At 30.9% G+C, this 12,402-nt stretch overlaps 1 protein-coding gene across 3 annotated transcripts in view; it reads left to right on the forward strand.

The window, feature by feature from the left end:
• The window catches only part of LOC143045047 (disks large homolog 5-like), a 74,008-nt gene extending 62,521 nt beyond the window's left edge, over positions 1-11,487 (forward strand). For all 3 annotated transcript variants that reach the window (XM_076217338.1, XM_076217337.1, XM_076217339.1), the window contains 12 exons: positions 2,467-2,569; positions 3,455-3,602; positions 4,219-4,399; positions 4,880-4,982; positions 5,503-5,722; positions 6,321-6,523; positions 6,940-6,981; positions 7,597-7,698; positions 8,276-8,403; positions 9,312-9,421; positions 10,050-10,159; positions 10,708-11,487. In XM_076217338.1, coding sequence (XP_076073453.1) covers positions 2,467-2,569; positions 3,455-3,602; positions 4,219-4,399; positions 4,880-4,982; positions 5,503-5,722; positions 6,321-6,523; positions 6,940-6,981; positions 7,597-7,698; positions 8,276-8,403; positions 9,312-9,421; positions 10,050-10,159; positions 10,708-10,808 — 1,551 coding nt within the window. In that variant the 3' untranslated portion in view covers positions 10,809-11,487. The remainder of the gene's footprint in view (positions 1-2,466; positions 2,570-3,454; positions 3,603-4,218; positions 4,400-4,879; positions 4,983-5,502; positions 5,723-6,320; positions 6,524-6,939; positions 6,982-7,596; positions 7,699-8,275; positions 8,404-9,311; positions 9,422-10,049; positions 10,160-10,707) is intronic.
• Positions 11,488-12,402: the final 915 nt, after the last annotated feature.

Raw genomic sequence — 12,402 nt, forward strand, 5'->3', positions numbered from 1 at the left:
TTTACAAAAATCTTCTCCTCTGAACCTACTGGGCCAAATTAAACCAAACTTGGCCACAATCATCAATGGGGGGTCTAGTTTAAAAATTTTTGGCGTGACCCGGCCAACCAACCAAGATGGCCGCCATGGCTAAAAATAGAACATAGGGGTAAAATGCAGTTTTTGGCTTATAACTCAAAAACCAAAGCATTTAGAGCAAATTTGACATGGGGTAAAATTGTTTATCAGGTGAAAATCTTTCTGCCCTCGAATTTTCAGATGAATCTGACAACCCGTTGTTGGGTTGCTGCCCCTGAATTGGTAATTTTAGGGAATTTTTGCTGTTTTTGGTTATTATCTTGAATATTATTATAGATAGAGATAAACTGTAAACAGCAATAATGTTCAGCAAAGTTAGATTTACAAATAAGTCAACATGACCAAAATGGTCAGTTGACCTCTTTAGGAGTTATTGACCTTTATAGTCAATTTTTAACCATTTTTAGCTCACCTGGCCCGAAGGGCCAAGTGAGCTTTTCTCATCACTTGGCGTCCGGCGTCCGTCGGCGTCCGTCGTCGTTAACTTTTACAAAAATCTTCTCCTCTGAAACTACTGGGCCAAATCAAACCAAACTTGGCCACAATCATCATTGGGGTATCTAGTTTAAAAAATGTGTGGCGTGACCCGGTCAACCAACCAAGATGGCCGCCACGGCTAAAAATAGAACATAGGGGTAAAATGCAGTTTTTGGCTTATAACTCAAAAACCAAAGCATTTAGAGCAAATCTGACATGGGGTAAAAATGTTTATCAGGTCAAGATCTATCTGCCCTGAAATTTTCAGATGAATCGGTCAATCGGTTGTTGGGTTGCTGCCCCTGAATTGGTAATTTTGAGGAAATTTTGCTGTTTTTGGTTATTATCTTGAATATTATTATAGATAGAGATAAACTGTAAACAGCAATAATGTTCAGCAAAGTAAGATCTACAAATAAGTCAACATGACCAAAATGGTCAGTTGACCCGTTTAGGAGTTATTGCCCTTTATAGTCAATTTTAACCATTTTTCATAAATTAAATTAATCTTTTACAAAAATCTTCTCCTCTGAAACTACTGGGCCAAATTAATCCAAACTTGGCCACAATCATCTTTGGGGTATCTAGTTTAAAAAATGTGTGGCGTGACCTGGTCAACCAACCAAGATGGCCGCCACCGCTAAAAATAGAACATAGGGGTAAAATGCAGTTTTTGGCTTATAACTCAAAAACCAAAGCATTTTGAGGAAATCTGACAGGGATAAAAATGTTTATCAGGTCAAGATCTATCTGCCCTGAAATTTTCAGATGAATCGGTCAATCGGTTGTTGGGTTGCTGCCCCTGAATTGGTAATTTTGAGGAAATTTTGCTGTTTTTGGTTATTATCTTGAATATTATTATAGATAGAGATAAATTGTAAACAGCAATAATGTTCAGCAAAGTAAGATCTACAAATAAGTCAACATGACCAAAATGGTCAGTTGACCCCTTTAGGAGTTATTGCCCTTTATAGTCAATCTTTAACCATTTTTCATAAATCTAAGTAATCTTTTACAAAATCTCCACTGAAACTACTAGGCCACAATCATCTTTGGGATATCTAGTTTGAAAAATGTGTCCGATGACCTGGCCATTCAACCAAGATGGCCCCCACGGCTAAAAATAGAACATAGGGGTAAAATGCAGTTTTTGGCATATAACTATGAATTCAAAGCATCTAGAGCAAATCTGACAAGAAGTTAAATTGTTAATCAAGTCAATATCTATCTGCCCTGAATTTTTCAGATGAATTGGACAACTGGTTGTTGGGTTGCTGCCCTCCAATTGGTAATTTTTAAAGAAATTTTGCCGTTTTTGGTTATCTTGAATACTATTATAGATAGCGATAAACTGTAAACAGCAATAATGTTCAGCAAAGTAAGATCTACAAATAAGTCAACATGACCTAAATGGTCAATTGACCCCTTAAGGAGTTATTGCCCTTTATAGTCAATTTTTAACAATTTTCATTAATTTGGTAAATATATGTAAATTTTTACCAAATATAGTTCTCTGTTACTAATGGGCAAAGTTCATTATAGATATAATTGTAAGAAGCAAAATCGTTCAGTAAAGTAAGAACTTCAAACACATCACCATCACCAAAATACAATTTTGTCATGAATCATTATTTGTGTCCTTTGTTTAATATGCACATAGACCAAGGTGAGCGACACAGGCTCTTTAGAGCCTCTAGTTTTGTAATTACCATTTGTGAAATCAGAAATAAAATATACACACATATAAGTTATATAATGTTTGGTTTATAATTTCCATTTCGTAATAATGCAGAAGAAAAAAACAATTTAGTTCTTTATATGTAAAAATAGAAAAAGCATATATGTATAAATGAAGCAGTGAAAAAAGAAAAAAAAAGGAAAATTGATATAAAAATATATCTTTATTTGCAGATTTGTGGAATAAATATGAGAACAGCATCTCAGGAAATGGCATCACAAATATTGAAGCAGGTGGGGAATTCTCTCAGTCTGCTTGTACAACATAATCCTGATGGTAAGTGTATCAACTGATATAGATCAAGGTATGGTTAGGAAACATGCTATGTGGCAAAATTGTTGTTCCAAAATATTGGCGTATTTGCTCCAATTTATATTTGGGAACAGTCTGTGTACTATAGTTCTGTATTTTAAAAGATTAACAAACACTAGCTGCCAGCATTCATTAGTGTTCACTGGGTACTTTAATAGAACGCTAATAAATGGGATCTATGTTGAGTAGATAACCACAACACACAACTTCTGCAAATCTTAATTCTGTCATGATAACTAAAAACAAATTTTCAATTCGTTTAGTTCAAAATAGTTTCTTATAATTGGATTGTTTTGATGGCTTTACCTTCAATTGATATAACCTTAAAAGTTAAATTAGGCCTGTCACAAAAATGAATATGCGTTATAGAAAAATATAGCAATAATAAGTTAAGAAAAAAGTAAAATCACAAAAATACTGAACTCAGAGAAAAATCAATTCGGAAAGTCCATAAACACATGGCAAAATCAAATAACAAAACGCAACAAAAATGAATGGACAAAAACTGTCATATTCCTGACTTGGTACAGGCATTTTCAAATGTAGAAAATGGTGGATTGAACCTGGTTTTATAGCTAGCTAAACCTCTCACTTGTATGACAGTCGTATTCCATTACATTGTCACCGACAGTCGTATTCCATTACATTGTCACCGATGCTTGAACAAAACAAACAGACACAATAGTTAAAAATGTCAAAAATAGGGGTACAGGAGTCAACATTGTGTTATCATATTAATCACTATGAAAACAACAAATGTAATGAAGAAGCACACATCAGGACTACATTTTACAATCAAATTTACAGTTTTATGTACAGATTTTGTAACACACTTATTTTCCATTACAGAATATTACAGTAAAACTGGTGATTCATCTGGAGAAGACAGTGCTAATAATTCTCCTAAAAATTCTCCTGGTCTCGGCACATTTAAACGTAACCATAACGGTACAGGTTCTAGTGGCAGAAATAAAACTCCAAGAGCTTCTATTGTCGAGTAAGTATTTTGATACTTCATAATTTATATATTTAACTCAGATTACACTCCAAATTTGTTCAGGCAACAATTTTTTTTGTTGAAGTAAAATGTTTTCGTAGTATCAATTAACTTATTTGAAATGAAGTTATAAATGTTCTTGTTCAGAAGGGTTTTCCTTGTCAGAATACCAAGGAACCTAAACTAAATGTTTAAACTATTCAAATGGTGAAAAAATTCAGTCAGAAAATATGTTAGTATGTAGCTGTAAATTCAGAAACTATTGTAATGTTTTTATTGTTGCAAAAAATGCCACAGGGTTAACATCTCAATAATTAAAATTGATTTTTTGAAATGTTATAAATAAACTAGACATGATTTTTCTCAATATTGCAAAAATTAAAAACACGTTTTAGTCTAAAGTGACAAAATCGCAGTAATAAATGCATGCAATAATTTCTGAATTTACAGTAGTTCAATTAAATAATTCTTAACATCCAATTTACAAATTGTATAACCATATTTGGCCAACTGATATTATGAAAGTGACTGTGTTGTATTATTTTAACCTCTTCTTATCATATCTATGCAAGTTTACTAATGATATAAGTCATTGTTTTCTTTTGTCTTTTCCCAGTGCCAGTGATACAGCATGTGAGGCAGCCAGAGTGTTGTCATTTAAGAAAAGTTCTCCCAACCTTAGTCTTGGCATCAGTACTATTGGTGGCAATGCTGTAGGAATATTTGTCCATGAGGTTCAACCACAAAGTTTTGCTTTCGGCCATGATGGTCTTCATTGCTGTGATCAAATTTTAGAAGTGAGTATTTTGACAATTTTATATAAACTTTTCTTCATTTTAAAATAGATATTACCTTGCTTTGCAAATTATTATTTTGTAGGCAATTTATCATTTTACAGATATTTACAGTCTGTGATTTAGAATTAGTCAGAAATCTTCTTTAGAGATTCTCATGCAAACTTATCACATAAAGAGGAAGCATTTGATAACAGTAAAATTATGACAATTACTAGTCACTTGCTCTACAAAAGAACTATTCATATTTATAATCTTGATTTGCATATATACAATGTATCTATACAAATACAAAACTTTGTAGTACAATCTTCATTTCACAATTCACAGGTCACTCTTTATAATGTTTATAAAATAAAAATGCTAGAAACAGATTTATATTACAATAAATTAATGGTAAGCAAAAAGTTTAAACCTTTTTATACCAGAATAATTTCATCTTAAGGATGTTAAAATAAAAAAAATGAATGCTTTATTTTTCAGTATAATGGAGTTGACTTCCGGAAGCTGACAGCTGAAGAAGCCTCTTTAGAACTGACCAAACCATGTCCTTCTGTTAGAATGCTTGTACAATATAATCCTGCCAGTAAGTTACCCAACTGTCAACTTTTCTGAACGAAGTGGGAACTCTATAAACTTGACACCTGTTGGAGTATTTGGTTTTAACCGAAAAAGTCACAAAAGAATACTTTTAACTCTACTAGGACTAATTTTACATCAAATTATGGTTTGTTTTAACACACAATGATATGTCCAGATAAGATTTACCTAATCTCATGAAGGTTTTACATTATGGATGGGAATAGCTGCTTTGCCTTCATTAAGCTTCTACCTCTTCTCCTAGGGGCTCAGTTTCTCTATCCATATGAATCAATATATATTTTTTTTAATTATTGAGATCCTACACCCAACACTCAAAACTATATGAATTTATATTTCTTTTGACAACTTACATTGACTGCAGCATAACCTCCTCCTCCCTAAGGAATAATCCACATTGTCACATCCCTTTTGAATTCAATACACTAGTATACATAAAATTTCTTAGTTTGGGAGTCTATAATCTCAAGCTAATAATTATATCATGTTTTTTATTCTTCTTACAGGATATAAGAAGGTTTACAATCAACCAGGAGACCATTTTTATGTAAGAGTCCATTTTGATCACACAGCTGATAATCACGGAGAATTGAGCTTCAAGAAAAATGACATTTTATTGGTTGAAAGTACAATCCATGATGGCAAGCTAGGTCATTGGTTTGCATGGCTGGTGGATGATGAGGGCAGAAAAACACAGAAATGTGGTACCATTCCAAGTAAAGAAAGGTAAAGAATATAAGTTATTTATCCATATTCCTGCATTCCATGCAAATTTCTAGATTTATCATCATTAGAGCAAAAAGATTTGAAAAGAAAAAAATTTATTAGGACAAAATGAGCTTTATATTTAGAGAAATTTAGTAGTAGACTAATAATTTGTATGCTAATGGCAACAGAGTTACAGAGGGTGTATTGTTTTTGGCTGATTGTCATCAATTTGTTGTTGCAAGCATTTTTTTTCATCACAACCTCTTCAAATTAGTATGGGTGCACTCAACTCCTATCTTAATTGACTAGAATTGTCAGTTTTATTATTGAAGGGTTAGTGATTTTCTCTGGGCACTCCGGCTTCCACCACCAATTAAAACTGGCAATTGCCAAATACCCCAAATGCGGTGCTTAAAAGTGGCATAAAAACACAGAAAATCAAATCAAATCAAATTTGTTTGAAGATTTCAAGTCTTCAATTCCTTGAAAGAGTTTGATAATCAGAAAAATCTGAAATGGGGGTACCATGAAGAATAAACCTGTGAAAAAAAATTATTTTATCCTGCAAATGTATTTTACAAATCAAAAATGATAAATACCTTTCATTCATTTACAGGTTAGAAGATGATTTTAATTTAAAAAGAAGCCAGTCAGAGAATGAATTTGAAGACCTGAAAGGTTCCAGACGAGGGTCAGGAAATGTGAGGCGAAGCTTTCTTCAAAGACGAAAACATAAAAGAAACAATTCCAAAGATAGCAGAGAATTCAACTCTTTTTCTGATGCCTCTTTAAATAGTGATTCAGTCCCACAGTTAGATGGTAGGTTTACTAATACATGTTTTGTATTTCAAATTTTGTCTTATTCATCTAATTTTTTGATTTCATACATATTTCTATATTATGAGCAAGTTTTAAATAGATCTCAAAAACTTTTTTTTAGGGCGAAAGAAAAGACAGACCATAATATCCCTTCTCTTTTGTTTAGCAATTCCTGCTAAAAAAACAAGGGGCTTCAGATTTGAAAATGAGTCGGCATATAGCAAAGAGAGAAAAAACTATGAGTAGGAGTTACATTAAAAAAAGTCAAATCTTCTTACCTACAGAGGTATTCATTTGCAAATTTAGTAGATTCATATCATAAAAATGTATATTTTGTTCCTTTTGGTTTATCTGTTATAAAAGTATCATATGTTTTTTGATAATCTTCTTACATATGTCTATTTGTTTCTTTTCAGATATTTCTGTATGCACATATACCAAAATAGAAAGAATGGAATGTAAGTACTATAGGAAAAAAAATGTTTGGACTTTCTTATTGTCTTTGAAAGAAGTAAATGGATGAAGAACTAGAACTATTTGTTTTGATACATGATGTACATGTTCATTATAACTTATCTACAAAATGCGGTATGATTTTGTTGAAGGAAGTTTAAATTAAATTTTTGAAGATGAGGAAATTAATCAAATGCTCCATCTATTTAAGTGCTATTTTATTACCAATGGGGACATTTCTTATGATATCGTTCCTAATGAAGCACATATTGTGATGTTTGTCATGTTGAATCTTTAGAAAATGCTACCAATTGTTTGGTTTGATGACCAAAAGAATCATTTGAAGACATTTAGATATTGCAGAGTTTTTGGTCTTGTTAAAAATTCTTTTATAAAGCAACAGATTATTAAAAGTAGAGGATAAACATGTCATGCACTGGTAGGATAACTGTTTATTTTTAAAACAAAAGAAAGATATATTTTTGAACGGTACTACATATTAAGTAGATATTGAATTAAAAAATGTATCCTTCCATAGCAGTGACCATTTGCATTTTATATTCATATGCATTGTATAATTTATTGTAACAACACTTAATTTGTACATTTATATTTTTTAGGTAAAAAGATACGGCCTGTGATTTTATTAGCTCCATTGTCTGATCCTTTAATTAAAAAACTAGTCTCAGAATCTCCTGACATATATTTAGCTTGTCAACCTGGTAGGTACATTACATCTGTTGATTTCATACAAACATAAATTTTTGGTAAATTTTATCAATATATATTTCCAAATATAAATTTAATGAAAATTATCTTCTGCAATTGAGAAATGATATAAACAAGCATTCTTGTATTTATGCAGACTCATTGTGGTTTGAAATTTATCAAATTTTATTATGATTTACATAAAGAAACAAGGAAATGGGGCACTGATCGGATCCATCAATAAGAAAAACCCATACCATTTAATCAGCTATAAAAAGCCCCGACATAAAACATGTGAAGCAATTCAAACAAGATTACCTTCAGCCTAGTTTATTACAAAAAAATACAAAAAAAATGTATGACAGACAGGAATAAACTAAGTCCTCTGAACTACAGGCTCCTGACTTATCACAGAAATATTCTTAAAAGTTATAAAACTAGTACAGTTTAAACACAATAAAGCAGTACAGATCTTTACTTTTGCTGTAGAATTTATTATTTTTAATAAAAAAGACTTTTTAAGCTTACTTTTTAACTTTTTAACCAATACCTGTGTTCTCAAATAGAAATCAAACATTTGTTTTCTTCTAGCTCTGATGCAAGCCTCTGTTCAAGTAATGGAACAAGGACTAGCAGACGGTACCTATATTGACTATTGGCAGGAAGATGATCATTTTGTGTGTATTCGAGTCACAAGTATTCATGAAATCAGCGACAAGGTACAAAACTATATGTATGATGGAAAAACAGTCAGTATGCTGACATCTTACATCTTAAAGACTGTGATTAAGCAGTACTTATTTTGATATATTAATTATACCCCCGCTTTAAAAAAGGGGGGTATACTGTTTTACCTCTGTCTGTCCTTCCGTCAGTCCGTCAGTCTGTCAGTCCGTCAGTCTGTCAGTCAGTCCAACCGTCCCATGAATATTTTTCGTCGCATTTTTCTCAGGAACTACAATACAAGGATTTCTGAAATTTGGTTTCAGGGTTTATATAAGTCAGCTATACCGTGTGATGCGTTTTCAGATTGATCACTCGACAACTTCCTGTTTACCGAACACTTGTATGATTTTACACATGATAGCCAAGTTGAAAATGTTCGTCACATTTTTCTCAGGAACTACAATACAAGGATTTCTGAAATTTGGTTTCAGGATTTATATAAGTCAGCTATACCGTGTGATGCCTTTTCAGATTCATCACTCAACAACTTCCTGTTTACCGAACACTTGCATATTTTTACACTATTAATATTATCCACTCGCAGTTTCACTTGTTATCAATGGGTTAAAAAAAAAAAATATTTATTTGCTTAATTTTCAACAAACTCAGTTTGCAACCATTCAATCTGCTGTTAATAATGAATACGTTTTGTATAGTGTTAATTTATCTTTTGAATGTATGTAATAATTGGACTCACTTATATTTTTACTTTATTTGTACTGTTTTATTCTTGGTATGTATCCTGATTAAATTGTCTGAGATTTTGTTGATATGGAATTTCATAAGCAGATTTTGTATTTTCTTTGTAAATTATTAGTGGAATAGTATTTAAAAATGATTTTGACATTAATTTATCTAATTTTCAATATTTGAGTGTAAGAGAACCTCTCTTTTGTTTCAGGGCATGCATAGCCTACTAAATGGAAGTCCATCATCTATAGAAAGACTTCACAGGCAACATATATATCCTATTGTAATATTTGCAAGACACAAATCTGTCAAACAGTTAAGGTATGTTATTTTGTAAAAGAAAATCTAGAATGACATTTGAAATCCTTCAAACCTGTATACATACTGTAAGTTATTTATTTTTGCAGAATTAAATTTTTGTGATGAGATATTTTCACTATTTTATAGTAATAGCAAAATGAACTCCTCATGAAAATTTTCTTCTTAACATAATTTGGAGTATACATAGATTTAGGAATTTTATAAACTGATTGAGAAGGGGTGTTCAATTGGAACTTTTATGATCAAGTAGCTGAAAACCACTGTTTCATTTTGTAACTGTAGAATCTTATTTGTATTGTTATATTGAAACTTAGTTTATTTTGCTATAAAAGTGCTGTATCTTCTTTATAAGAAATAAGATTTGATATGAGTGCCAATGGAACATTTCTTCATCAACGTCACAATTATACAAAGTTGACAACTATATGTTAAAGTACCATCCTTCAATTCAGTGAATTGACTAACACCGAACAGCAAAGCTATAACTTTTAGTCTGTAAATAAAGCAAAGCATTGAAGAACTTTACAACATTACATGATATCAACTATAATGGCAATAATTTTATTCTTCTTGAAATGAATTGTAATATTTTCGGAGTGAAACAATGAACATTTTTTTTCAATTACAGGGAATTACGTGATCCACAGTTTTTACCAGAAAGGTTAAATGCTAAAGCTGCCAAAGATATATTTGAAAAATTCCAGAAATTTGAAAAAGACTATAACCACCAATTTTCGGGTAAGGACTTACAAAATGTCATTGATTATTCAAGAAAGGAGATGTGGATTAAACGTCAAATGAGACAACAACCCAACATCAACAATAACTAAATGAGGACAACATTTGATCTTCTGAGGTCTATACAATATGTCAAGCTCTAATCTTCCCCAGTCTATAAAGTTTGAATAAATTTAACATATAAAAAAGACTACCAATTTGTGTTTGAATTCAGTATATAAAAGGAAAACAACAATTGAGGAAGGATTAAAAAAAGGCTCAATTTTTGCCCCAGAATTCAAATATCACATAGTTAATTTGGTCTATGATTCTATGCAAAACCGTGAAAACAAATATTCATGAAAATACAATTTTGCCGTAATCCACAAAATATGTTCCCTCACAATGATAAGCTATTTTACTAACTATAAAAAACGGCTAAATTTGATGAAGAATACAAATGAAATTAACAACAACACTCTTGTACAGATCTTTATTTACGGAATAAATAGATAAGATCTTTAATTTTCAAAATATACCAATTTATATCAATATTTTTTCTATTTCAGCTGTCATTCAAGGTGGCAACATTGCAGAGATGCATCAACAGATTAAAACAGTGATATCGTCAGAGCAAAAAAAGGGCATTTGGGTCCCTTCAGTGTTGTGATAAACCACAGTGTATTTTAAGTGTTGTGATACTAAAACTATATCATGTGACCATCGTTCAAAGTGGTACAAATTTTCTGTGTTGTGATGTCAACATTTGACAATAGGACACTGCATTTTTTCATTATTTGTTTTCATATTTTCATGAAACTTTATTTTAGTATTTGGAAGAAAGGGAGAGCTACAAATGATTTTAGTGCTTTATATATTACTTTTGTTTTTTATTTTTCTTTAAAGGAGTATGTTATAAGGATCTTTCTTTACCAGTCCTTTTATAAGGGGAAAAAGATGTTTTACTAAGGGAGACAATTTGTAATGTTATTAGATTATCTCCCTTGATGAGCTTTGGTTAAACAATGAAGGCATTTTAAAAATAGTCACACAAGTGCTTTATTGCATGTATATATTATCTAGTCAAATGAGATCTCTATGTGTCCAGATTGACACAGAACTGCATACAGCCTGTCTCGGAGGAAAGATTTCAAGAGGTTATTTTTATCTACAAATGAGTTTTTTATGTCATTTTTAGAAGATGTGACTGGTCGTTATGAATTATTATTTCTTATGATCTTTGACAGTTGAATAAAATCCATATAAATATGCTATCAAATGAAATATTTTACATGCTCAAATATTGAACGTTACCAAAAAAATAAATTATCCCTGATACAGCAAAAAAACATGTCTGTTTTGTGATCTTAGAAACAAGGGTGATATTGGAAATGAAATTTATTAAAAATATTTCCATTATTAGTATGTAATACATTATGGATTACAAATGTTTTGTAGGGGATTCAGATACTTTTCAAAATTTTGATACATTTTTGAATTTTTTTCTCAATTTTTTTTTATATTGTCAAGCACTTTATACAAGCCTTCGGCAGAGCTCCTTAGTTTCTTAAGGCTTTTGCATTATTTTTTCTACAGATAGATATATAAAATCAGATACTTGTATACATTTATATTAAATGGAAGTGTATTCTGTGATATTGATTAGAACTTTTAAATGTTATATGTTTGTGGTTACCGTGGTAACATGTGCCTGTCATGAATTAGCAGTAATTTTATTGTAAACAGTAATTTTATTCTTAAGAGTTGGAAAGAAGTTGAAAAACTATTCGATTTCAGTTGTAGTAATTAGATGTTTTGTTTTTTTTGAGTTTTTACTTTTAAGTTTTTACTAAAACCATTAGTTTTAATAACATTAGATCTTGCGTTTTAAATCATGTATATTCTTTTTATTTGCTTAGTCAGCTGTGGTTGAGGGGAGATTAAAAAGAATACATTTAAACAAAGTTCGAAATTTTAATAAGGGTAAATAAAAACAATGTTTGGTAAATTTCATGAATAATAATTAGCCTTTAGATACCATAAACTCCAGATGTACCGATTATATACATTGAAGACAACTTAAGGGTTTTAAGCAGATAACTCGAAAGGAGAAAACACTGGTAACAAGGAAACAGTATAATTTTGATAAGCATTGAATATCCATGAAGTGTTCTTAAACTAATAAAAAAATACTACCAAGAAACTTTTTAAGCTTTTGAATTGTAATACTTTCTAAGCCTTGAAATTGTTACTTCCTATTTATT

The sequence above is a fragment of the Mytilus galloprovincialis genome, chromosome 9 (assembly GCF_965363235.1).
Source record: "Mytilus galloprovincialis chromosome 9, xbMytGall1.hap1.1, whole genome shotgun sequence".
Classification (NCBI taxonomy): domain Eukaryota; kingdom Metazoa; phylum Mollusca; class Bivalvia; order Mytilida; family Mytilidae; genus Mytilus; species Mytilus galloprovincialis.